A 26902-nucleotide genomic window follows, 5' to 3' on the forward strand; every position below is an offset into this window, starting at 1 on the left:
GTATGTAAAATATCCGTCTGTCCCTTTTTTAAAATCTGTATGTGAATCCCTGTGAGGCTCAGTGTCATGTCGGGGTCACTATTTGCATTAGACTGCGTGCAGCTTCCAGTAAATCCCTTAAGGACAGTGTGTTTAGGAGGACATGCCATTGACAAGACTCCTCAGTTGTTTGACCACAGTCTCAATCAACTTCTGTTTGTCTCTATCATTCTTCCTGAACTGAGAGAAGATGTTGTTCTTCTTACTGGCATCCTTCATCCTGGACAGAGAAATAGAGAGTATGTCAAGGAGACAGGCCGCACAAATGTATTGACACTGTCTCTCTCTCTCACACACACACACACACACACACACACACACACACACAACAACGACTCAAGTTACGGCGGGCTTACAGAAATTTAAAGATCCCATATTATACCCTTTTTCCACAAGTTAATGCAGTTCCCAGACACTTCTATGAAATATCTGAGCCAGTCTTTGGTGAAAATATTAAACAGATGCTGCAGGACAGCGTCCGTCAATTCTGTCTCAAACAGCTCCATCAGAAACGCTCTAAACCCGGAAGCAAAAGTACGTTCATAGCGCGCACGCGTGCAGCAATGCTACCATTGTAACCCGTGAGGAGACGTTTCAGCACACACAAAAACATTTTTGGCAATTTTCGGCAGAACATTACCACAAAAAATAAACTTCTTTGTCAACTGTAGCGCAATCAGGGGGAGAGCGTCTACACACAAACACACACACACACCGCAGTGACGCCAATAATGTCAGGACATAATAAAACATATTTTGAATCATGAAGGCTTTATTTAACACGTCTCCCTCATCTACTCGTCACACAAACATCTTACAGATCTGAACTAATACGGCATGTGTGGTCTCTCCCAGCCAGCCTACGGAGGAAGCTCATTTCAGCCGCTTGTACCCGCAACCTTGTTCTTTCGGTCACTACCTGTTAGGATAATTATTTCATTTTCATTGTCACATAGTGGAGAAGGGGTAGGTTTAAATAAGCTAATGCTTCATCCTACTCCTTTTTGGACATGTTTCGTTCATATTAATAATGTTGTTGTTTTGACTTTGTTAGTTATTTTGACTATTATCATTGTTTTCGGTTTGTTTTTCTATTTGACTTTCTTAATAGCATGTTCGAAATAAAGCATTCATTCATTCATTCATAGTAGAGTCTCTAAAAATGGTGGACCCACGAGGGAGCCACGAGGGTCTCTCCAGAGGAATTTCCTTTGTCTGGGTTATCGTGGGGGGTCGGGGTCTATGCAAATAGCTAAGAACCACCTACTTTTACTGTACTAATAAATTGTCCTGAGGGACGGCAGAGGCCATCGTATGTAGCTGCTGGACGGTTTCGAAGTTTGTCTGCCTAATTCATTTTGTGTGCGTTTAATTATTTTTACACACGGTGTGGGAGAAAATACTCTGACACTACCCAAAGCTCGTAACCGCAGGTGAGGGTAGGAACGGAGATCGACCGGTAAATGGAGAGCTTCACCTTTTGGCTCAGCTTCCTCGTCAACATGACGCACGCACATCTTGTGCATGTCCCCCCGGCTTGACGTCAAGCCGAGAGGGATTTCTTCCAGACGTGTTTCAGGAGGTGATTACAGATCTACCCAAACTACGTAGGATTGACTGGATGGTTTATTTACCTGTTTGGGGTTGATAAGGACCCAAAAACAACATAATCGTGTAGAAACATGGGAAAAGTGAGTTTTTTATAATATGTGACCTTTAAAAATGGTAATTTCTACAAAATGCCATAATGACTCTTACGGTTAATTATTTTGAAATTGTTCATGTTCCATCTTACTTCTGCACATAACAGAGCATGGGGGGAACCACAGAGTGAGGAATAAGCACTTACCCCTTGTAGACTCTGACCAGCAGCAAGAAAACAGCAGAAGGAAAAGGTTTTAGAGCAACAGCCAGAAGAACATGAAAACTAAAAAGGAAGAGGAATGCAGACAAAGCAGCAACGTTCATATCTGAGGTTTTTCAGTATTCTTTGCAAGAATGAAAAAAATGGCATAGATTCCTGAGGTATGGGAAGCAGAAACATGATGGGTTTTTCAAGTTGTTGAAGGTACAGGTGGTTCCGTTGCCTAATATGACATCATGCGAGTCATTAACATTTTTTATCACTTCCACTTGACTCAAGGCGTTAACAGTGCTGAAACTGTCTGAGATGCTACTACTGCATTGCACCTCTGTTTAGAAATGGCGGTTCCAATTTTGCACAGATGGGTTCTTTCTTTCCCCTTTCAACACGTCTGTCGTCTTTGTTTGCCTTCTCTTCAAATGAATTTCATTTGTTCTTTAGATGTAAGTGGATGGCTGAGTCCTGGCCTGGAGAGCTGTCGCTCCTGTGTTGCACCACAGTTGTGTGGTCCCCTATATTCCGGTTTGATTACGAAACATCTTTACATTTACAGGTACTATCCGAGTTACAACCGAGATCAATACAACGGAAATTATACAAATGATTTATTCCTACAGATCAGATGCACTCACTTCTCCAGTAGGGCCAAGGCAGTGACCGGGTTCACTCTCAGGTATTTGGAGGTTGGCTGACCATAGTCTGCTAGGTAAGTCGACCAGTCCCATACCATGAACAGATCAAGGAGCTAAAACACATAACAAAGAGAAACAATAAGATAGAGGACTTCACTTCAGAAAATTTCAGACAGAACCTCTGAGATCATCAGAGGAAACGCCGCTCTTATAGAACCCAGCCAATATGTGAGCAACCACTTTGATGATGGAAGCGAGGAGAAAGTTCCTTTTAACAGGCAGAAACCATTATAAGAATGGTGCTGTGTTACAGAATCGAGAGGCCCCCTGCTTTTCATGCTACCACCAAACAAAATTCCCCTAACGATACTGGGCAATCACATTCATTGATCGGAGACCTTTGACAGCAACTTATGTTTTGTATCACGCACACAACTGCAGTGGCTTTATGGCCAGTGGTCGAACCTTAGTAAGTAATTGAATAATATGATTTGTGGTCTACCCTGACATAGTGAGACAATTTTACCTGTCGTAGGTCGATGAAGGCCAGTTGCAGTGTGTCGCCTTGAAAGCCGGGAACTGGCTCTGAACTGGCAAACACTGAAAAGACATGAATAACACCAGAACGTAGTTACTTCAAAATGGCAGAATACAGCGCAGCTAGCTGGTGAGTGTAGCTTGACTATCAAGGTTAGCAGTGACGGAAGTCAAAGTACTGAAATCCCACTTAACTCATTCAGTGCCATTGACTTCTATAAATGTCAAATGGAATCCATGCCCTTGTGATAAACTGTTATTTTGCCATCAAAAGCACTTTTTCAATGTTGTTTTTGTTGCTTTATATATCAAGACTTCGCAATCAATACATGTAACATTAATACTAACACTGATAAAAATAGAAAATAAATTATTATTAGAGTTTGACTTACATTCACATTGAATGACATCTAAATTGAACTGCTGAATGGCACCCATGCTGATCTGCTTCAGTTCTGTGTCCAAGAGCATCTGCATCAGTGATGTCGACAAATGCTTGCAGGCTGACATACACGCCGTTTGGGCAACTTTACCCTGCAGAGAGAAGGATAGTGAGAAGGAAGGGATGACAAGAATGGTTCCAGACAAAGGCAGGAGGAAGGCAAGATGGAAGGGTGTAGTTAAGGTTAAGGTGGGATGATAAAACAAAGATTAAAGGGCAAGGACAGATATTAGGAGGCAAATAAAATAGGTTAATATGGGGGGGAAATGGAAAGGTAATGCAGGTACAGATGAGAAAAAGGAGCGCAGTTAATAAGAATGGGAGTAAATCATAAAAAAAGAAATGGAGGGCTTGTAAGATGAACATACAGGAGTAAAAATAGATGGGATGAAAAGCAAGGGCAAAAGATAATCGGCTATTAGCTCTGATGTGAATCCCAAACATGCAGAGAGATACAGGTGCAAATATGCACTAAGTACTACACTCAGCATACAACGAGATGTAAACTGTGTTTTTCTGCTTAGGAGTAACAGTAAAACCCAACTTGGTCAGAGTGGAAAACACAAATGACTTCTGTAAAACACCTTAATGAAACACTTACATATCCAGAAAAGAAAAACACATACATTGTTTATTCATTTATTTTCTTACAGACGAGACAAGCTCAATAGCCTACAGCCGCTTTATCTGCCTTGTGGGCCACGGGTGTTGCTGGAGCCTAGCCCAGCCGACTATAGGCGAGAGGCGGAGTCCACTCTGTGAGCATCGCCAGGCCACACATCGCACTCGCACCTACGGACAAGCTTGAGTGTTCAATTCACCTAAGTTGAACGTTTTTGCTGGTGGGAGGAAACTGGAGAACCTGGAGAAAACCCACGCAGATACGAGGAGAACATGCAAAGTCCTCGCAGAAAGAAATCGAACCCGATACCTTCTTGCTGTGAGGCTGCCCCGCTATCCACTGCGCCACCATGCTGCCCTTTTTTTTAAAACCAAAAATATCAAAGTTGCCCATTATCAGTATTGGCCATTAGTAGTAAATAAATATCGGACAGTTGTTCTTCTTCTTCTTTCGGCTTGTCCCATGAGGGGACGCCACAGCAAATCAACTTCTTCTACCTTCTTTACGTCTCCTCTTTGTAACATCACTGTTCCCTCTGGGATGTCTTATTCCTGCTCACCTTCATTCCTCTCTTTTCTAGAGCAGACCTCCACTTCTCTACATTCTTCTCTACCTGCTCTCTACTCTCACTGCAGATCACAATGTCATCTGCAAACATCAAATTCCAAGGAGCTCCCTCTCTCACCTCATCTGTTAGTCTGTCCATCACCATGGCAAACAAAAAGGGGCTCAGAGCTGATCCCTGGTGCATCCCACCTCTACACTAAACTCCTCTGTTACTCCTACTGCACACTTCACTGCTGTAGTACAACTGTGATACAGAACTCTCTTTTCCAGAGCAGACCTCCACTTCTCTAAATTCTCATCTACCTGCTTGCTCATATTCAAAGGGGATTTCTGTCTCATCTCTGGTTGAAATAAAGCCCATAAGATGCATTGCTACATATTTATAAAATAATGTGTTTTACATAGGACATTCATGGCTGAACAATTCATGGATGGCCACTTCCCCAATCTGTTACCTCGTTGTTGTTGTTTTTTAGCAGTCTTGTTTTTTTTTTTGTTCCTGTCCCAACTTGTCAAAATTGTGTAGCTGCTAATATATTTAGAATAGGCACATATTTTACGTAAAAAATGAAACAATTCATCCAGTTTTATTTATGGTTTTCACAATATTATAGCCTTTTTGGAATCAGACTTGCGTATAATAAACCATGGATAGATATTTTTTATACTTTGATACTGAGAACCAACTGCCTAATTGGATCAAGCAAAATTCATGTGTTTTCGGCTCAAATTTGAATTATTTTCTGCCCCCCCCTCCCCCTTCCCCCATCAAAGAGTGCACCATACAGCTGGCCCTATCTGTCTCTTTAACCAGAACATCTTTCCCAAGGACAGGTGTGTTCTGTGGCTCTTATCAAACTCTACACAAAATAACGGATGCACCCCCCCCTCCTTAAATGGCTGTTCTGGATCCTTATCATCATGAAAGAAATCCCTGCACGTTCCCAGTGCAGCATTGTCATTCCAATATATGTGTGTTTAATGTGTACTAAATGTGCTTGTAACTGCTTTCTGCTATTTCCTAAACACACATAGCAGCCTAATAGTGCGCATGTGCCTGAATTTCCCTTTGAGATTAATAGTGTATTCTGAATAACTGTTTTTGTAACACATGACATGGTTACCTTTGGGGCTGTTGCTCAGTGTGAGAGCAGTTGCCCACTTATCAAAGTGGTTTGATCCCAGCCTACGTGCTGGAATGATTTTGGGCAAGATACTCAACCTCAGATTGCTTTCAGTGACTGTTGAAATAATATGTTAAATCAGCTGCTAAATCTTTGGCAAGTAAAACACACGTTAGACTTAGATTAGACAAACTGGCACAGACCCAATGTGGCCACATGGCTAAATCACCTCTGAATGTGCATTCATAATGGTCAACTGGTCGATCCATCAGTGTGGAAGTTCACACCATGTGTAAGTAGGCTCTTTCTCTCTCAAAGTTCCACTGGATGAGAGTAATAATTGACAAAACGTGTAAATACTGTCCTTAAGTTTCCTAACTAGGGGACACAGATGACAAAACAAACAAGCGAGTGGTGGAGCTTCCATGGTCAAAGATGTACATGCGTTTTATCTGCCCTCTACCTGCAGAATGGCAGCACAGTGTTGTAACAGCCAGGCCGGAATACTCACCGACATCGACGCATGGTCATTGTTGCTATTCTGAGTAGAGACACCCCAAACCAATCAAAATGGAAGAGGGGGAAGGAAAGAAGGAAAGGACAGGAAAAGAAATCAGGGTATCTGAACATTAACATATTTAATTTTAAGATACCTTTTTCAAAAAAAAAAAAAATAACATTACTGTAGCAAAAAGAAGTCTAGTACAAAAACGACTTTAGTTTTCCTGAAACTTCTTCTTCCTCCTCTTTGGTCTTGTCCCATCAGGGGTAGCCACAGCAAATCAACCTTCTGCCGAACTGCCTTTTAATTAATAAAAATACACTGAATTTGCAGTAGATCTAATGCCACAAAAGAAAAAGGATTTGCCTAATCGCTATTGGGGAACATTTCCTTCTCTATTAGAGTGAATGCACGTTGATGTTGTTGGTGGTTGAGTAACTGTTGGCAACACACAGTATTTGTGTCGGCATAGAATGGAGCCACTGACAGCCAAACCAGTCTTGCAATTACTGCAAAGACTTAGCCACAATCGTGCTGGCCGTAGCAGTGCAGGACTCTAAATGAATTATCAAATACATTCTTCCTCCTAAAATGCAGACCACTGTCACACCAGCACAAATCAAAAGAGAATATGCATTACCTGGGTAAAGTACAAACAAATACGACAAAGCAGAAATGGTCACTGTTGGTGAATTTGGGCTGAAATAGCAGAACAATAAGTCACAAATGGGCCCTCTCATTCATTCTTCAGATAACATGTCAGACATTTCAAGACATTTCTAGATCTTGAATATCAAAATGCATATTTTAAAGGATCTATTGTAACCCTGGAAGTGTAATAACAATAACTCAACAAGCAGAGAGAGATAAAGTAATAGCTTAGAAGTTTAACATATTAATGAGTTCTATTCATAAAGGAAGAAACCACCCATCAAGCAAGTTATTTGCACCAATGTTTAAGTGTGGACAGAAAGAAAAAGGACATTCCTGAAAAACAGATCATCGAAACGGCAAAATAAGAATAATATAATAGTTTAGCTGGAATTTACTTAAGACATGAAAGACATGAAAGACTAATCTGAGAGCAGACCTGGTGACAGGGACACCCTGACAGCAGCAAATGTGTCACGTTAACAACAGCACAGTTACCATGCAATGAACAACACGTTCTCAGCTCGACTTTAAATTCACAAGGAAAAACCCTTCACTTACAGACACATGAGTATTATCCTGACTAGAAGTATGACATGCATGGAGTAAACCAGCAGATGGCAGATTAGGATGAAGGCGAGATGGAAAAACAAACAAAGAAGAGCAGTCTGATGATGACAGAGCCCCCTGATATCACCACAACAAATACATCAGCTTGTGGTATATATATATCTGCATTTCCCTTGGAGAGTATAGAGTAGAGTACATTCACTGTTTTGGATATGTGCTGTGGAGAACATCAAAATACTCAGGTGTTCTCCACCTTCCGTCCTCGTCTCCGTGTTGTGTTTCCAGTATTCACCTGATTCTGGCTGTATCTGTGAGTTTTCCTTAGAAGTGATGGGTCCAAAGAAAGCGAGTGGAGAGGATGGCAGTGAGAAGAAAAGACGATGATGACGATGGAGATGAAGCATGATATGATCCATCAACGTGTCCGTAAGTGATGGGACACGCCAGTATGAGCGGAGTACATCGACGATGTGTACAATCCTCAACCAGAAGGATTCTGTCAAGAACACAAAGCCTTCAAGAGGCAGAACTACTATGTCTAAGTTTACGTACGAGTACCTGTAAAGTACAATTACTGCATAAAGTGTCTACGTACCGTCTGACGCCCCCTCCTCCTCCTCACCGCTGTTAGTACTATCGTCTGTCTCGAAGGTAAAACTCATAATAACACATTTTATATTACAGTAATACTGTATATCATTTATTATATCATTGTGTGTATCTATAGAGAAATTAAAAATGTTTTTCCACCGTTATTAACGTTGATTTGAGTGTTTTAGACTCCGGAACGGATTAAATTGTTTTCAGTTTAGGGTATATTGGATTTGTTTTTACATACAAGTGATTTGAGTTACGGTCCAGGAACGACTTATACTCGTATGTCAACTACATATGTTCAAATTTGAAAGTGCATGGGTGTGTGTGCTTGTGTGTGTGAGTGTGTGTGCTTGGCATACATGTGTGAACTGCAGCTGTCTAAACTGTACAAGGAATTTCCCCGTGAGGGATTAATAAAGTATGATTCTTCTTTATATCGTACTTATATATGCGTAAAGGTTGGTAAAATAGGAATGTTTGTTTGTTATGTATACTCCAGATAAAAACATGATCCTTCAGAATCAATGATTAACATGGCAACCACATAAAACTACAAAATATATTCAATATTCAAAATATCAAAAGGCACAGCTACCTTTCAGGGTCACGTTACATGTTTTTAGGTCTAGAGAGGATAATAGAAGCATTAATAAATCCTTATTATCAACTAAAACATGCTCAATGCTGCCACACACCATGTGACAACAGTCCAAGAGGACAATAAACCTCAGTGCAGGCTAAACAGGTCAGGTGGAACAGACTCACCGGGAGGTGTGTGAAGACTTGGAAGGTGGAACGCAGGAAATTGATCAGGTCCATAAGGTAGCCAGAGGCACGGCCATCCGACTCAGCCATGCACCATTCATAGTCTGCCAGCTGGATGAATTCATCGATCTTCTGGTTGAGTTTGGTATAGATTTCTCCCTCTGCAGCATGACGAGCATCCTACAAATCATTTTCAATAAGGCTCTTTTACAATACTCATCGAGAATGCTTGCAGTTTCAAATGCCGTTTAACTTATTTAGAAAGAGAGAGGCAACTTCACAATTAGCATATTTTCAGTTTTGTTAGTCGTCGTGTTCAGATGAAACAATGTGCTTTACTACTGTATTCTGTGGGACATTCACAGCCATATATATTGGTACTCCCTTTAAAAATGGTTTAAAATCGGTAGAATCGTATCTACCTGTTGTGTACTGTGCAAAGATGTTTAATGTGTGGCTATTCATGGCGTCGATCTATGGATGGGAGGGTCTGCAATCTCTGATGTTTTTACATCTGGAATTGTGCCTGTGCTGTAACATGGGAGTGTCACTTTAAGAGGGAGGGACACGAATGGCATGATGGGAAAAACAGCCCAGAAGATGTGTTGTAGTACGCAGGAGACAAAAATATTACTTGACTTTACTGAACCGAGGACTGTAATTCAAAGTTGCCAAACGAAGATGAACGCGAGTCCAGTCGTTCATTTCATTTCAGGGGTGTCATAAAAGTCGTATCTTCTCCCGTTCCGGAGCAGCAAGCTAGCGCAGGTTTGGCCCCTCTGATCCCTGTTTACTGTCTCACAAGATCCAATAGTCTATTGGAGGTGAGGGTCTGCAATCTCTGATTGTCTTTCTAGTTTTAAGTGAAACATGTATTTCATTTATTATTATTTGTCAGAATTTCTTAAGTGCTTGACAATTATAAAAAACACGTTCAGTGTTAGGTCCTCACTTTACAGTATATGCAGTGAAAGTCAATAATTAATAACAAAATATCCACTAATACAACTTAACCAACAATGGGAAAATGGAAGATTTTGGTAGTCTGGTAGTAGAAGCTTAAACATTAAAGAACTTGCATGAATTCCTATTTTACCTTGAATGTGGACAACCCATAGAGTCTTGTGGTGTGTACTGTTTCAGGAGAGACGATGGTGATGTTTGTTATGAACTCCTCCAGATACCTGCAGCCTTGCTCTAAGTGGGTGGTGTTAATGATGATCTGCACCAGCTGCAGAGAGAAGGTTTCCAGTTCAGGCTAAATGAAAACGCATTCTTGCTCGAGTAGATGTGAGGGTGTAATTCCTAACGGCACTACTTTCCTACCTCGGTCAGACCTATGTGGGGCTTCTTGATAAGGTTTTGCAGGCAGCCGCTGAGTGTTCTCGTCAGCAGTAAGTTGGTTGATTTTCGCAACATGTCATCGATCTCTGTTGAACTGGAGTGACAAAGTTGACCTTTTAGGAAGTTCGTATTGGACAAAGAGCTCCAGAGAAACACATCGACTGCTCAGTGAGGCCAACCTTCGATGCAATGATTCCGAGAACTTGAGACTGGCGTAAATGAACTCTTTGACCTGTGTGTAGATCTGAGGAACGGACTGGGACATTGGCAACTTTTTTGGAAAGTCCTGCTGCAGACCCACGAAAGAGAGAAGAGATGTGAAAATATTAGATCAAAATTCAGTTAATCCTTCTGTTGTGTTCTGTTTAAATCTAATCGATTTTAATGTTTTCACTAAAAGAAAATTGTTAATTAATTTATTTGTCATAAAGTTCCATGCTTTGGTCTGCACCCCCAACATCAAAATACCGTATTTTCCGGATTATAAGTCGCGTTTTTTTTCATAGTTTGGTCGGGGGTGCGACTTATAAATCGGAGCGACTTATATATGCTTTTTTTACAAAATCTGTGAGCGCAGAGACAGTAGCCTACACATTTCTATAACAGGTGTTACAGGGAACTCTGTGACCCGTCAGAATCTGTCGCGGTTTCTGGAGGTTCATAGTTATCTGTCACACCTGTTATCTAAAAACACCAATTAGAAGGGCTGATTGAAAATGTCGCCGAAAAGAAAGTCATATTCCGCGGCTTACAAGCTTCATATAGTGAAATATGGAGCCGAAAACGGCAATCGAGCAGCAGAAAGAAAGTTTGGAGTGAGCGAAAAACTTGTAAGGGACTGGCGAAAAGCGGAGGTTATGCTTACTGAAATGAAGAAAACAAAGAAAGCTAATCGCGGGCGACAAGCTAGGTGGCCACAGTTGGAGGAACGAGTTCACGCATGGGTGCTTGAACAACGTGCTTCTGGGAGAGGTTTGTCAACGGTGCAGTTGCGTCTCCGCGCCCAAGTGGTTGCCAGGGAGGTGAATATAAACGGCTTTGCGGGAGGACCTTCTTGGTGTTACCGCTTCATGCAGCGCAAACGCCTCTCTATCAGAGCTAGGACGACACTGTCCCAAAAACTGCCAGCGGACTTCCAAGCCAAGGTTGACAGTTTCCGCGCGTTCATTGAAAAGCATGTAAGTGATCACAACGTGACACCGGATCATATTATTAACATGGACGAGGTCCCCCTCACTTTTGACATCCCCATGGGCCGAAGTGTTGCAGAGAAAGGGCAAAAAAGTGTGAATATCGTTACAACTGGTCATGAGAGATCACACTTCACAGTGGTGCTGGCATGTTGTGGAGACGGATCAAAACTGCCACCGATGGTCATTTTCAAACGAAAAACCATGCCAAAAATCCAATCCTCCTCAGTTGAAGTCGCCGTGAACGCGAAAGGGTGGATTGATCAAGAAATGATGAACTTGTGGCTCACAAAGTGCTACAATAAGCGACCGGATGGGTACTTTAGAGCACGCAAAGCTCTGCTTGTGATGGATAGCATGAGAGCGCACATCACACCACAGTTAAAAAATAAATTAAAAGTTCTCAACTCCATACCTGCCATCATCCCTGGAGGCTTAACCAAAATACTCCAGCCACTTGATATCTCCGTGAATAGGAGCTTTAAGTCAGTTTTGCGTAACCTGTGGGAGCAGTGGATGACGGATGGAGAGCACAGCTTCACGGCAACCGGGAGAATGCGCCATGCAACTTTCCTGGAAGTCATTGAATGGATCGACAAAGCATGGGCTTCAGTGACAACCGCAACCATCCTGTCGGGATTCAGAAAGGCTGGAATAATTGGAACTGCAACTGACGACGAGTCTGATGTAAGCGACGTAGAAGAGGAAGCGGCGTCTTGTCTACCTGCCGAGTTGGGGGAGTTGTTCAAAAGTGACACCGAGGATGAAGATTTCCTTGGATTTCGTGATTCGGAATAAAACCTGATATTTTGGTAAACGTGTTAGCATGTTCTTTGTGCTATATGTTGTTTGGTGTTGGATTTTATCAAATAAATTTTCCCCAAAAATGCGACTTATCCTCCAGTGCGACCTATATATGGTTTTTTCTTCTTAATTATGCATTTTTTGGCTGGTGCGACCTACAATCCGGAGCGACGTATAATCCAAAAAATACGGTACATACAATTAATTTAGAGAATGTTTATGAAATAAAATTCTATTGAACTTTTATACACACTTGGTGTCCCGAGTCAAAAATGATTGGTCATTATAGCAACGCCTCTTTTTGCCTTCCACAGAAACCGCTATAAGAAGTTTCACCCGATGGGAGCCATGCCCGCTGGCCATGGTCAAAAACAACTGTTTTCTCACAGCTCTGGTGTGTAAAGCTTGTTTATACTCTCAATTCCAACTGTCAGATGAATAATTGATTAGGAAGGAACAGAGACTTGCAGTCAGGAGAGGCAATACTGTAATGCAAAAAAATATATATATCTATATCTATCTGCATTAGCGATTATGCTAATACATTGTGAGAATACGGTATTTTAACTGGTTGTTACCTTGTCTATTTCAGCATCATGGAAGGGAAAGCGACTGACCACCAGTTTGTACTCCTCTTCCGTGTCCACTGGGATAGGACTGTAATTGTCCAACTCAAAGATGTCCCTGTAGAAATCAACACAAGTTTGTATTTGAAGTAACGGTAAAAATGATTATTAATAACAAACAGCAGTAGGTATAAAGAGTCTGCTGTTATATATGTATGAAGTTATGACAATATACATTTTCAAATAGCATGCAATAAAAAATTGTTTTAGCGTACTAAGTAGCGCGTTGCTGAGGAACTTCAGACAACGTCGTTGGCTGGCCGAGCTTCAATAGTGTTTCAATTCTAGTGAATAATTATCACGCTCACCTGAACACCAGAGCCCACTTCTTGAGCAGTGTTTCATTGTACTGGTCTCTGACTTCAAACAGCAATTCAAATAGACGGTTTACTGGGAAACCATAACCCTGTACAAACACAGAAGAACCCAGTATGTTAATCTCAGTTGTTTTACACACTTCTCAATCTGGTCAGATGAACTGAGACCCTGAACTAACCTGCAGTGTGTCGGCGAAGATGACTATGAGGTTCTTCAGCTCCAGGACCAGGTCTGGGTCATCACAGTATGACTGGAAACAACAAGCAACATTTAGCAGGACAAGATTGATATTGAACAAATAAAATGATGATCAGATTTGAGGCGATGTTCATAATATTTGGAAAGCACTTTGCTATATGAATCAAAGAATTAAAAATATATCAAATAACCTTATCCATTCTAAACAGTGGAGACGCCCGGGGTCAGATTAAAGTGTGGAGTGTCTAATTTCAAATACAGCCCACTATGAAATCCCAAGTATTTCTCTATCTATTAATCTACGGAACTGTACATTGTGAATAACAAAATGAAAGTAGCAATTAATATGTAATAACCATAGCAAAAAGCAGTTCAAGAAGAAGAGCAACAACAGCAATGTTATCACTCCTGTTCGAGGTTCACTCTGGGAAAATTGGACATTTTACACTCATATATAAACATATAGACTGGAGCGCACACCCACACCCACACCCACGCCCACGCCCACACCCACACCCACACCCACGCCCACGTCCACGTCCACGTCCACGCCCACGCCCACGCCCACGCCCACGCCCACGCCCACGCCCACGTCCACGTCCACGTCCACGTCCACGTCCACGTCCACGTCCACGTCCACGTCCACGTCCACGTCCACGTCCACGCCCACACCCACACCCACACCCACGCCCACGCCCACGTCCACGTCCACGTCCACGTCCACGCCCACGCCCACGCCCACGCCCACGTCCACCAACATACAAGGAGCAGCTTGCATTGAATTAGGCGTTAGCTGGACAGGTTTGTTAAATGTTGTAATGTGTGGGCCTGGAAGAGTGGCGTTCCCAGCGTTGGGACAAGCAGCAGGGCCGCCGGCCACAATGGACACGGGCTCTTTGTTCGTCTTCTCATCCCTTGCTGTGCTGGCCATTACCTAGCCTGTTAGCATAATCCTCTGAGTCATTTACAAATGACTGGAGCCCAGTGGTCAGGAATATCCCTTTTAATTCTTCTGTTATTGTTGCAATCTGTCTCTCATTAAGATCCGAATGGCCTCCTGGCGGGCTGCATGCGTATGAGTGTTTTAGTGTCTTCCAACACTGACCTCCACGCTGTTTCGTGTGTGGGTGTGTCTGTCAGCCACGAATACAGATTCATCAGGGATAAACAGATTCACAGCAGGCTCTATTTTCTCTATTAACTCTCAACAGTCTCCTTCTCATTCACAGTTCACTCCCAGCTGGCTGTGTGTGTGCGTGTGTGTGTGTGTGGGTGTCTTAACCTACAGAGTGAGTGCGTAGCACAGCGATGATCTTCGATAGAGCCATGTTCCATAGTTCATCAGTGAAAGCTCTGGTCACCAGCCCTTGAGTGGCATGGAGGATATGATCCTCCACAACAAAGAATCTGACAAAATGCAGATTAAAACAGATTAACACAGATTAAAACAGATTAAAACAGATTAAAACATCTCGCTATGTGCTTGTGTTCACAATGAAATCAACAAAACTGATGGACAAGCTTGGTTAATCACACTAATTACACTTCAGATCAGTTGAATGTAAGACAAGTGTAGTTTATTCGTCACATGCAGCATGGCAGTGAAATGCTGTTGGACATACTCTACTCTAAAGGTTGTGTAACAGCCATTTGACACCGCTTATTTAAATATAAACAATCCTTAGTGCAAAAATATGTGTGTGTACATTCAGTGTGTTTGCCAAAAATACCATTATTATTAAACGGTAGGATTGGACCATCGATTTCAGGGTCTGTGATTACGGAGCTGAAACACTTCACCCGAGGAAAGAAGTTCTGTTTTAGGTTTAGTTTTAGTTTGAAGTCGTAATGAAACTCTTACCCTATAATCTGATTGAAGTATCGTCTGTAGCCTTCCACCGTCTCATACTACATACACATACAAATACAAACACAAGGGATTATTTTAGCGATATCACAAGAATGCATCGAAATATACCGTGTACAACCCCCCCATCGTATTTTCTGTTTATTCGCAAAATATATTATTTATCAGGTGTTTGCAAAGACCAGATGAAACAACTGATACACGTAGTTTTATCTGTATAAAATATAACGCAAAATACTAGTTTTACTGACTATTGAAAAAAGAAAATTGTAAGTGAAATGCTCCTCATTTAACAGGATGAATCTGATGTCATGAATGATAGTTCCTGGTATAGGAGGGAATGTGCATTAAATGTGTGTCCTGGCATTACTGACTGTGTGCTGCTCACCATGTTAGCCTGTGGCTGCAGAACGAGCCGGGCCTGTTTCTTCCTCTGCTTCCTATAGTAGTTCTCAAATGTTTCTCGGTCTCCCTGCAAACACGATGACCAAAAGGTTACTGACAATGACAAACAGCAGATGACAACTTAGTTAGCTGCCAAAATCGTTCATTAACTCGACCAAGGAGATTAGATTTGGTGCTTTGTTTTCATATCTCTTTGATTGATTGCAGAATATCTAAAAGAAACTCTTCAGCAGACTTCGACAGACGTTGCACAAACACATTTTTAAATTTAGTGCTATCAGCACCTCTCCTCCTCGCTCTCATTATTACATCCTGCATGTTCCACAGGTAGTACAGGAATATTTGGTGATACATTTTGACAGTTTTTCTTTTTTTTATATATTTGTCAGAGAGAACAAAATAAAAAAAATTGATTTGAGTTACGAGCTGATGCTTTGGTCAGAGAGGAATACATTTATTCATCGTGTCGTCTTATACGGTCTCGTCTACACGTTTGTCAAAGATTCAGCTTGCTGAGGTTGTGTTGTGGAATAGAGAGAAACCTACCAGAACAGTGTAAATGTGCAAACACCTGTAGACAGGTGAGAAATCCACCAGATCCTGAGCTGTGAGAATCTGTCAGACACAGATGATAATAGTTAAACATCATTGAGAGCTGCTGGAAGAACATCATCAAAGCTGATATATACAGTCAAACCTGGACTAGTGACCACCTCTATGACGTGACCCCTTGCTCACAGTGAATTTTTACCTCCCATTAATATGCACATTCCTGTAAAGGACGCCGACCCATCCAATGGGACTGTAACCAGTGCATTTGAAACTTGCAGGGATCCAACCCCGCATGGCAGAGCTCTTATTTATCCTTCAACTAAACAGCATATAGATAGCAAGAGAACTAAATCAGGGTCACAGGAATACTCCTCAACGTACGCAGAGGAGCAGCGTTCAGCCGCTACACAGCTGCTAGGCGCTGGCTGGAGTATACACTAATACGGTGTGAAGGAGTGAGGGTTTTAACAACACCACAGTTGAGGAACAGAAGAAAGGAAATCCTGATATCACATGTGGATTCTCTGCAAGTGGACAATTTATGAGATTTCTGGGCGAAGTACAGCAAGGTGTTTTTGAAAGACAAATAATTTTCTGGTGGAAAGCAGAGCGTAGATCATCATCTCACCACAAACATGACAGGAACAAAGGATCACCGATCATTAGTGGGGAGACCCAACTGGGGCTGGGAGCGGATGTGCAGAAATCAAATGAATGAAAAGGATTAGAAATAATAATTTTGTGTTCATGTTTAGGGGAGTGTAACAGTTATAGTTCAGCAGCTAAACATGGAAACTGTACAGTCTGAATCAGCGCTTCCTCTAGTCTAGATAGGTTTGACTGTATATTTAATGGGTGTGTGTGTCAAATCAAACTACAATAATGTTTCCTCACCTCTTCGTCCGCTTCCTCCTCGTCTCCAGTGTCATCCTCCATCATCAGACCATTGTGTGCGTGTGTTTGTCTGTTGAGGGAGTGCACGGCCTTGGTGTGGTGGCCCATGCTGGCCTGTTTGGCAATTGCACTGTTGAACGTCCTGTGCTGCTGTGCCAAACAAAACACACACAGAGACAGAGAGAGAGACAAAGAGAGAGAGAGACAGAGACAGACAGAGAGACAGACACAGAGACAGAGAGCGAGACAGAGAGAGAAAGAGAGACAGACACAGAGACAGAGACAGAGACAGACACAGAGAGAGACACAGACACAGGGACCGACACAGAGACAGACACAGAGAGAGAGACAGACAGACAGAGACAGACACAGAGACAGAGAGAGACAGAGACAGACAAGGAGAGAGACAGAGACAGAGAGAGAGACAGAGACAGACACAGAGACAGACACACAGAGAGAGAGAGACAGAGAGACAGATACAGAGACAGAGAGAGACACAGAGAGAGAGAGAGAAACAGAGAAAGACAAGGAGAGAGACAGAGACAGAGAGAGAGACAGAGACAGACACAGAGACAGAGAGAGAAACAGAGAAAGACAAGGAGAGAGACAGAGACAGAGAGAGACACAGAGACAGAAACAGAGAGAGACAAAGAGAGAGACACAGAGACAGAGAGAGACACAGACTCAGGGACAGACACAAAGACAGAAGCAGACAGAGAGGGAGACAGACAGACAGACACAGAGACAGAGAGACACAGAGAGAGACAGAGAGAGAATTGATGTACAGATCAATGATATAATAAATATCTTTCCATAATTATTGGGGAACTGTTACAAAGACATGCTCACATATACCTGTCTCATGGCAGTCTGTCCAATCTTGTCAGAGTGTTTTCTGATGCTCTCTAGGAAGTCCTTCAGGTCGGACATGGAGATCTCCTTAATCTCTTCTCTCAGTCTGGGCAGGTTTTCGGCCATGATCTGACAGAACCGATACTGACTGACCCTGAAAAAGACACAGAACAAACATGAATTAAGTACTATTTAATCCAACTGGTCATATCTCATTTCATTCTGATTCTGGGGACACAGTCATTGTCAGACCTGTACCACTGCCCTGTAAACATAGCATTAACTTCTGTTGAACAGGTGGGATGGGTATGAAGAACTGAAACGTGTATTCCAAGCAACAAAAATGAATGCAGAAAGGAGCGTAAGCAGAGAACTGGTTTCTGTGTACCGTATTTTCACACCCATAGGACGCGCCTAAAAGTCTTAGATTTTTTTCAAAATGTGCCGCGCGTCCATTGGTCCGCGCGGCCTATTTGTTGTTGTAAGGCGGACGTAGGAGAGGACACCATGAGGACGTAAAGGGGGACATGTGGGCGTGGATGAACAGGTATATAAAAGAACAGGTATGTTCGCAGAACATCGTTTTTATTAACGAAAATGGCAAAGAGACACTCTTACGAAGCGCAGTTCAAACTGAAGGCCATCAGCTACGCGGAGGAACGTGGGAATCAAGCAGCGGCGCGAGAATTAAAAATCAACGAGTCGACAAGTGGAGGAAGCAGGAAAACGCGCTCCGCCAGGTGAAGAAGACTCAGCTGAATTTCCGCGGGCATAAGGCGAGATGGCCTGAGTTGGAGGAAAGACTCGAGCGGTGGATCAACGAGCAAAGAGCGAGCGCGAGAAGCGTTTCCACGGTCACAATTCGTCTCAAAGCGGTCACGCTCGCAGAAGAGATGAACATTGAACATTTCCTAGGTGGTCCGTCTTGGTGCTTTCGGTTCATGAAGCGGTGCCATTTTTCCATCCGGACAAGGATGACGGCAGCGCAGCAGCTCCCAGCGGATCATTATGAAAAGCTGGAGATCTTCCGCGCATACTGCAGCAAACAGATCGCCGACAAGCGCATCCAGCCCAGCGTCATCACCAACATGGACGAGGTGCCGCTAACTTTCGACATCCCGGTGGGTCACACTGTCGAGAAGAAGGGCACCAGCACGGTAGCGATACGCACAACGGGGCACGAGAAGTCTTCGTTTACCGTTGTGCTCGGCTGCCACGCTAACGGACAGAAGCTGCCGCCGATGGTGATCTTCAAGAGGAAGACTTTGCCTAAAGAAAAGTTTCCCGCTGGAGTCATCATCAAGGCAAACGAAAAGGGCTGGATGGATGAGGAGATAATGAAAGAGTGGCTGCGGGTGGTGTATGTGAAGAGGCCGGGCGGTTTTTTCCACGCATCGTCATCGCTTTTGATCTGCAACTCGATGCGTGCCCATCTCACAGCTGATGTGAAAAAAAAACTGAAGGCGATGAACTCCGAGCTTGCAGTCATTCCGGGAGGCCTCACGAAGGTTCTCCAGCCGCTGGACATCGGCGTGAACAGGCCGTTCAAAGTAAGGCTGCGCGCGGCATGGGAGCGATGGATGACGGACGGAGATCACAGTTTCACGAAGAGTGGAAGGCAGCGCCGGGCGAGTTACGCCACAATTTGTGAATGGATTGTCGATGCTTGGGCGAACGTGTCTGCTGGCACGGTTGTTCGAGCGTTTGCAAAAGCCGGCATCATTTCCGAGGCGTCGCACGGCACGGAAAGTGACTCTGACGGTGGAGAACGGGACCCCGGCATGTTTGATGGAGATCGCGCGCAGCTCTTCAATTCAGAAACGGAGGATGAGGACTTTGATGGATTTGATTAATGTCTATTAAAAATGTGAGTACCAAACTCTGTTTTGCTTGTTTGCTTGCTTAATGTTGATTAAAAATGTGTGTGCCAAACTCAGTTTTGCTCCTGCTTTATTTTGCGCACCAATCAAGCCGGCGCCTTTTGATCCGCGCGCCCTTTGTATGTTTAAAATACCGGAAAATCAGCTGTTAATGAGACTGCGCCGAATCACCAGGTGCGTCATAAGGTCGTGAAAATACGGTAAATTCAAACGTTCATAGCTTTATAGGCATGGGACTGACAGAAATCAAATTGTGCAAAGTGTGCAGCAGGAGTAACATGGGAGTTTAGTGTACAGGTGGGATGCACCAGGGATCAGCTCTGAGCCCCTTTTTGTTTGTCATGGTGATGGACAGACTAACAGATGAGGTGAGACAGGAAGCCCCAGGTGTGCTCTGTGATATGAGAGTGTCAGCGAGGATGAAGACAGTGGTGAGGACAGCCATGATGGACGGCTCAGAGACAGTGGTGAGGACAGCCATGATGGACGGCTCAGAGACAGTGGTGAGGACAGCCATGATGTATGGCTTAGAAACAGTGGTGAGGACAGCCATGATGGACGGCTTAGAGACAGTGGTGAGGACAGCTATGATGGACGGCTCAGAGACAGTGGTGAGGACAGCCATGATGGACGGCTTAGAGACAGTGGTGAGGACAGCCATGATGGACGGCTCAGAGACAGTGTCTCTGAGGAAAAGACAGGAGGCGGAGCTAGAAGTGGAGGAGATGAAGATGCTGAGGTTCTCCTTGGGAGTGTCCAGGTTGGACAGGATTAGAAATGAGACAATAAGAGGGACAGTGAAGGTTAGACATTTTGGGGACAAGGTCAGAGAGACCAGACTTTGATGGTTTGGACATGTCCAGAGGAGAGACAGGGACTATATCGGTAGAAGGATGCTGAGGATGGAACTGCCAGGGAACAGGGCTAGAGGACGACCCAGGAGAAGATGCATGGACGTAGTGAGGGAGGACATGAGAGTGGCTGGTGTTGGGGAGGACGGTGCAAAGGACAGGACTAGAGGACGACCCAGGAGAAGGGACATGGACGTAGTGAGGGAGGACATGAGAGTGGCTGGTGTTGGGGAGGACGATGCAAAGGACAGGACTAGAGGACGACCCAGGAGAAGAGACATGGACGTAATGAGGGAGGACATGAGAGAGGCTGGTGTTGGGGAGGACGATGCAAAGGACAGGGTGAAGTGGAGGACGTTGATTTGCTGCGGCGACGCCTCACGGGACAAGCCGAATGTCATGTAAACCCGAACCCTACCTGGGAATGTAGACTTTCTCCAGCTGCTCCATGGTTTTCAGTGCTGCATAGTGTCTGCAGAGGGGAAACATGGTTTAACTTCCCTTAGACAGGGATAGTTCTTTACTCAAGCATCCATCCATCCATCATCAACCGCTTTATCTGGCGCCGGGTCGCGGGGGGGGCAGCAGCCTAAGCACTAAAGGACATATTTCTCATCTGATGTCTGCCTGTCTGTCGGCTTAAAATATAAATATTCATAGTATTCTTATAAGATGAATAACATTGCCCCCCCCCCCCCCCCCTCAGCACGCTGGTAGCGTGATGAGGTGTAAGTTTCACTGTTTGGGGAACAAAATAACTCACTCATGATATTCTAGTTTTTTATAGATGCACCTGCACATCCAGTAGAAATGAGACAGATTTCCAAATTTGGTGCGATCGTATCCTACATAGCCATCAAACATCTAAATTAAAGCATGAACTATCCCACTGTTTGAATTGAATTTGATTTGAATACCACTAAATTATGCTTTTTATATTTTAAATACATATTCCAACTTGACTGCAGGTTCGGTCAGGAAGCAGGTTAGTATACTGCCATGTACTGTATAGTACTCACCACTAAATTATTTAATTAGATATTACTCTTTTGTTTCTGATGGGAACGTTGGGATTTTCAAAAAGCCTTCACACTGTTTTAATATCACAATTAAATATTAAATTAAATATCACAATCAGTCACAACGTGCAAGAATACTTGTGAGGTACCTTTTGCATTCGAGCTGCTCCTTCAGTTTGCTGTACATTTCTAGAACTGTAAAAGAGAGTGAAAAGAGCAATCATAAACATACAAACACTTGAAATGAAATATTTGGGGATTTTTGTTTTAACCTAAAAAACGAGATTGCCTTCAAAGTTTCCAAAAGATGATGAGTATCAAAGGAACATAAAGGTCAGGACTGTGAGTTCCCCTTTTCTGATGCAAGAAGCTGAGGAAGCGCCGCTTCTCCTTTTAACTTTACAACACTTAAAGCTGGTCACGAATCCTTAGCAATTCTGAAATTGGGTGGCACACCTTGCAGAACATTAACAGATTGCTCATCTCTAACCATCAACACACAACATAATAAACCCATAGTGCAGCCCTCCACCTTGGAAGTCCAAATAATTGAATTAACCCTTTGCTCCCTTATCCCGCCTGCAGGCTAGATCTTTCATGTCACTCTACACACGAGTGCCGGCTACAGACGTGTTGAAAAAGAGGAAGAGGAAGAAGAAGCAGAACCAGCAGCACCGTGGGGCACTGATGCCCAAGCAGCAGCGCTACCTGGTATGCAGAGCTGGAGCTTCTCCACTGTGACGGCCATGTTTCTCTGCTGCATACGACAGCAAATCACCGCCTCTGTCTGAGCTGTAACCTGAGGAGAAGAACACGAGAACCAAAGCGATCATGAGATCATCCTGAGAAAGAGATGCAGCTGAGCATTCATGCACACACGGACTTACCTCCCTCCCAGCTTCTTGCAGCCTATAGTTAGTGTCCGTCACTTGACCCTATCAAAAACAATACAGGCAGTTAACGGGACAGCCTCAGAATTTCTTTCACAATTAGAACTCCTACAAATGTATGCTATTGAGGTCCAAAAGCTGTAAGTTTCCCAAATTTCCTTGAGTGAGTGAGTCAGTATCTGAAACACACCCCGATGAGTCACACTGATAGCATCGGTCACATGTTCTTACATTATCTAGAACACATCATATTTATTTAGACTTAATATTAAAGCACATCCTGAACTCGCCCGTAATAAACACAGTGGGGCAAAAAAGGATTTTGCAGCCGCCGATTGTGCAACTTGTTCCACGTAAAAAGATGAGAAAGGTCTGTAATTCTCATCAGCGCTTCACTTCAACGCTGAGAGACAGGAGGGGGGGGCACAAACCGAGGAACTCACATTGTACAAACAAGCAAGAATTCACAGACCTGCTACTTCTACTTTAGGAAGCTCTTCCATCCTCTACCGTTACCTGTATTAATGCCCCTGTTTGAACTCGTTACCTGTATTATTGCCCCTGTTTGAACTCGTTACCTGTATTAATGCCCCTGTTTGAACTCGTTACCTGTATTAATGCCCCTGTTTGAACTCGTTACCTGTATTATTGCCCCTGTTTGAACTCGTTACCTGTATTAATGCCTCTGTTTGAACTCGTTACCTGTATTAATGCCCGTTTGAACTCGTTACCTGTATTAATGCCCCTTTTTGAACTCGTTACCTGTATTATTGCCCCTGTTTGAACTCGTTACCTGTATTAATGCCCCTGTTTGAACTCGTTACCTGTATTAATGCCCTGTTTGAACTTGTTACCTGTATTATTGCCCCTGTTTGAACTCGTTACCTGTATTAATGCCTCTGTTTGAACTCGTTACCTGTATTAATGCCCCTGTTTGAACTCGTTACCTGTATTAATGCCCCTGTTTGAACTCGTTACCTGTATTATTGCCCCTGTTTGAACTCGTTACCTGTATTAATGCCCCTGTTTGAACTCGTTACCTGTATTATTGCCCCTGTTTGAACTCGTTACCTGTATTATTGCCCCTGTTTGAACTCGTTACCTGTATTAATGCCCCTGTTTGAACTCGTTACCTGTATTATTGCCCCTGTTTGAACTCGTTACCTGTATTATTGCCCCTGTTTGAACTCGTTACCTGTATTAATGCCCGTTTGAACTCGTTACCTGTATTAATGCCCGTTTGAACTCGTTACCTGTATTAATGCCCCTTTTTGAACTCGTTACCTGTATTATTGCCCCTGTTTGAACTCGTTACCTGTATTAATGCCCCTGTTTGAACTCGTTACCTGTATTAATGCCCCTGTTTGAACTCGTTACCTGTATTATTGCCCCTGTTTGAACTCGTTACCTGTATTAATGCCTCTGTTTGAACTCGTTACCTGTATTATTGCCCCTGTTTGAACTCGTTCGCTGTATTAATGCCCGTTTGAACTCGTTACCTGTATTAATGCCCCTTTTTGAACTCGTTACCTGTATTATTGCCCCTGTTTGAACTCGTTACCTGTATTAATGCCCCTGTTTGAACTCGTTACCTGTATTAATGCCCCTGTTTGAACTCGTTACCTGTATTATTGCCCCTGTTTGAACTCGTTACCTGTATTAATGCCTCTGTTTGAACTCGTTACCTGTATTAATGCCCCTGTTTGAACTCGTTACCTGTATTAATGCCCGTTTGAACTCGTTACCTGTATTATTGCCCCTGTTTGAACTCGTTACCTGTATTAATGCCCCTGTTTGAACTCGTTACCTGTATTATTGCCCCTGTTTGAACTCGTTACCTGTATTATTGCCCCTGTTTGAACTCGTTACCTGTATTATTGCCCCTGTTTGAACTCGTTACCTGTATTAATGCCCCTGTTTGAACTCGTTACCTGTATTATTGCCCCTGTTTGAACTCTTTACCTGTATTATTGCCCGTTTTAACTCGTTACCTGTATTATTGCCCGTTTGAACTCGTTACCTGTATTAATGCCCCTGTTTGAACTTGTTACCTGTATTAATGCCTCTGTTTGAACTCGTTACCTGTATTAATGCCCCTGTTTGAACTCGTTACCTGTATCAATGCCCCTGTTTGAACTCGTTACCTGTATCAATGCCCCTGTTTGAACTCGTTACCTGTATTAATGCCTCTGTTTGAACTCGTTACCTGTATTAATGCCTCTGTTTGAACTCGTTACCTGTATTAATGCCCCTGTTTGAACTCGTTACCTGTATTAATGCCCCTGTTTGAACTCATTACCTGTATTAATGCCCCTGTTTGAACTCGTTACCTGTATTATTGCCCCTGTTTGAACTCGTTACCTGTATTATTGCCCCTGTTTGAACTCGTTACCTGTATTAATGCCTCTGTTTGAACTCGTTACCTGTATTAATGCCCCGGGTGGCAGAAAAACAAGGTCACTGACAACCTCCCTCGACTTCGGGCTGCAAATCGATTGATCCTGGAATTGTCTCGCCTGATGTCACACGACTCTTACCATCAGCTTCTCTGCGTCGGCACGGACTTTGAGGAGTTCCGTTATGGCATCCACGAAGCCTTGGTGGTGGAAATTGCACATTTTCTCAATTTCGCGGTCATGGTTCTTTATCCGGACATCCAGCTTTTCCATGAAGCGCTTATGAGCATTTGACTGATCATCATAAATGGACCTGAAAGAGACGATGAGTAAGACGACCGTTCAGTCGTTATTACAATGTAATAATGACGGCAAATATAGACTCCAGAGATCAGGTTTAAGACTTAACTTTCCCTTGTGGTCGTGACCACTAAAGCGTGTCTTTGTGTCCTGAACTTGTGAGTGAACACTCTGAGGTTTATATGCAGGAAGAGCCAACCTGAGCGAGTCAAGGTTCAACATGAACACTAACTCTTCTGCAACCCAATAAAACAACGCCAGGGACTCGATGGACAGAGACCACGAGGACTCGAGGGACGCCACAAGTCCCGGTGTGATGGACAGAGACCACGAGGACTCGAGGGACGCCACAAGTCCCGGCGTGATGGACAGAGACCACGAGGACTCGATGGACGCCACAAGTCCCGGTGTGATGGACAGAGACCACGAGGACTCGATGGACGCCACAAGTCCCGGCGTGATGGACAGAGACCACGAGGACTCGATGGACGCCACAAGTCCCGGTGTGATGGACAGAGACCACGAGGACTCGAGGGACGCCACAAGTCCCGGTGTGATGGACAGAGACCACGAGGACTCGATGGAAGCAACAAGTCACGAGGACTCGATGGACGCCACAAGTCCCGGCGTGATGGACAGAGACCACGAGGACTCGATGGACGCCACAAGTCCCGGCGTGATGGACAGTGACCACGAGGACTCGATGGACGCCACAAGTCCCGGCGTGATGGACAGAGACCACGAGGACTCGATGGACGCCACAAGTCCCGGCGTGATGGACAGAGACCTCCCTCAACCACACCCACAAATGGCGTTGACATGTTTGACAGGTCTCCGGCCATCCATCACGACACAGAACACGAGAGATCTCGTTTCATTCCAGCAACCGGGACAGCGACGATCGATCAGAACCCATTCAGGCTTTCAGCACCATAAACCTGCTGATTGCTAACGTTAGCCCGCCGGCTAGGTGGCTGAGCTAGCTATCGAACCAAAATGTGTAATAACACAGACGACACAACCAAACACCCGCACGCTGGTACCGGTGCGGTCTCTACACGGAGACATCCTTACCGCAAAGTGGGACCGACGCAAGCCGCGTCAGTGCTCTCAATTTCCTGTAAAATGCGTTCGTGCTCCGTTACACACTCCAGGGTTTCTTTTTCCGCCATGATTGTTGTGTGGATTGTTGGTCACTGCAGCTGCGAGGTCTGGACGGTAGGGGGCGCGCTGCAGCTGCGAGGTCTGGACGGTAGAGGGCGCACTCTGTTTTACGGAAAAACTGCTGGATGAATGTTGACTTGGTCTAACTTAGAGTTACATTTAGAGAGCGATCTGGATACGAAAAATAACAAAAACACAGATTCTCCCATTTACTTATAATTGAAGTTTAAAAAAAATATTCTAGTAAAACATGCATTCAACTCATTAACCAAAACTCCCAGTCATGAAGCGGTCCGATATGAACCATCATGAAAAATATCTTCTGGATCTGATCCAGAATGAGGTCAGGAACAAATATTACATTTCAACATTGAAAACCCATTCATGGATTCAAAAATCAGTTAAAAATACTCTGATTCACTTTGACTTTTCATGGTTGG

At 43.7% G+C, this 26902-nt stretch overlaps 1 protein-coding gene across 1 annotated transcript; it reads right to left on the reverse strand.

Moving 5' to 3' along the window:
* Window positions 1–132: 132 nt before the first annotated feature.
* On the reverse strand, window positions 133–26470 carry exoc6 (exocyst complex component 6). The gene is made up of 23 exons (XM_068754257.1): window positions 26373–26470; window positions 25140–25311; window positions 22600–22647; window positions 22421–22511; window positions 21862–21907; window positions 21112–21165; window positions 17960–18116; window positions 17111–17260; window positions 16211–16279; window positions 15648–15731; window positions 15254–15300; window positions 14679–14799; window positions 13373–13444; window positions 13185–13282; window positions 12829–12934; window positions 10436–10545; window positions 10239–10350; window positions 10009–10143; window positions 8913–9092; window positions 3465–3606; window positions 3062–3135; window positions 2536–2648; window positions 133–259 (listed from the first exon to the last, which is right to left on the reverse strand). The coding sequence occupies exons 1-23, from the start codon at window positions 26468–26470 to the stop codon at window positions 133–135; spliced, it is 2406 nt and encodes an 801-aa protein (XP_068610358.1).
* Window positions 26471–26902: the final 432 nt, after the last annotated feature.

The sequence above is a fragment of the Brachionichthys hirsutus genome, chromosome 21 (assembly GCF_040956055.1).
Source record: "Brachionichthys hirsutus isolate HB-005 chromosome 21, CSIRO-AGI_Bhir_v1, whole genome shotgun sequence".
In the NCBI taxonomy this organism is placed as follows: Eukaryota; Metazoa; Chordata; class Actinopteri; order Lophiiformes; family Brachionichthyidae; genus Brachionichthys; species Brachionichthys hirsutus.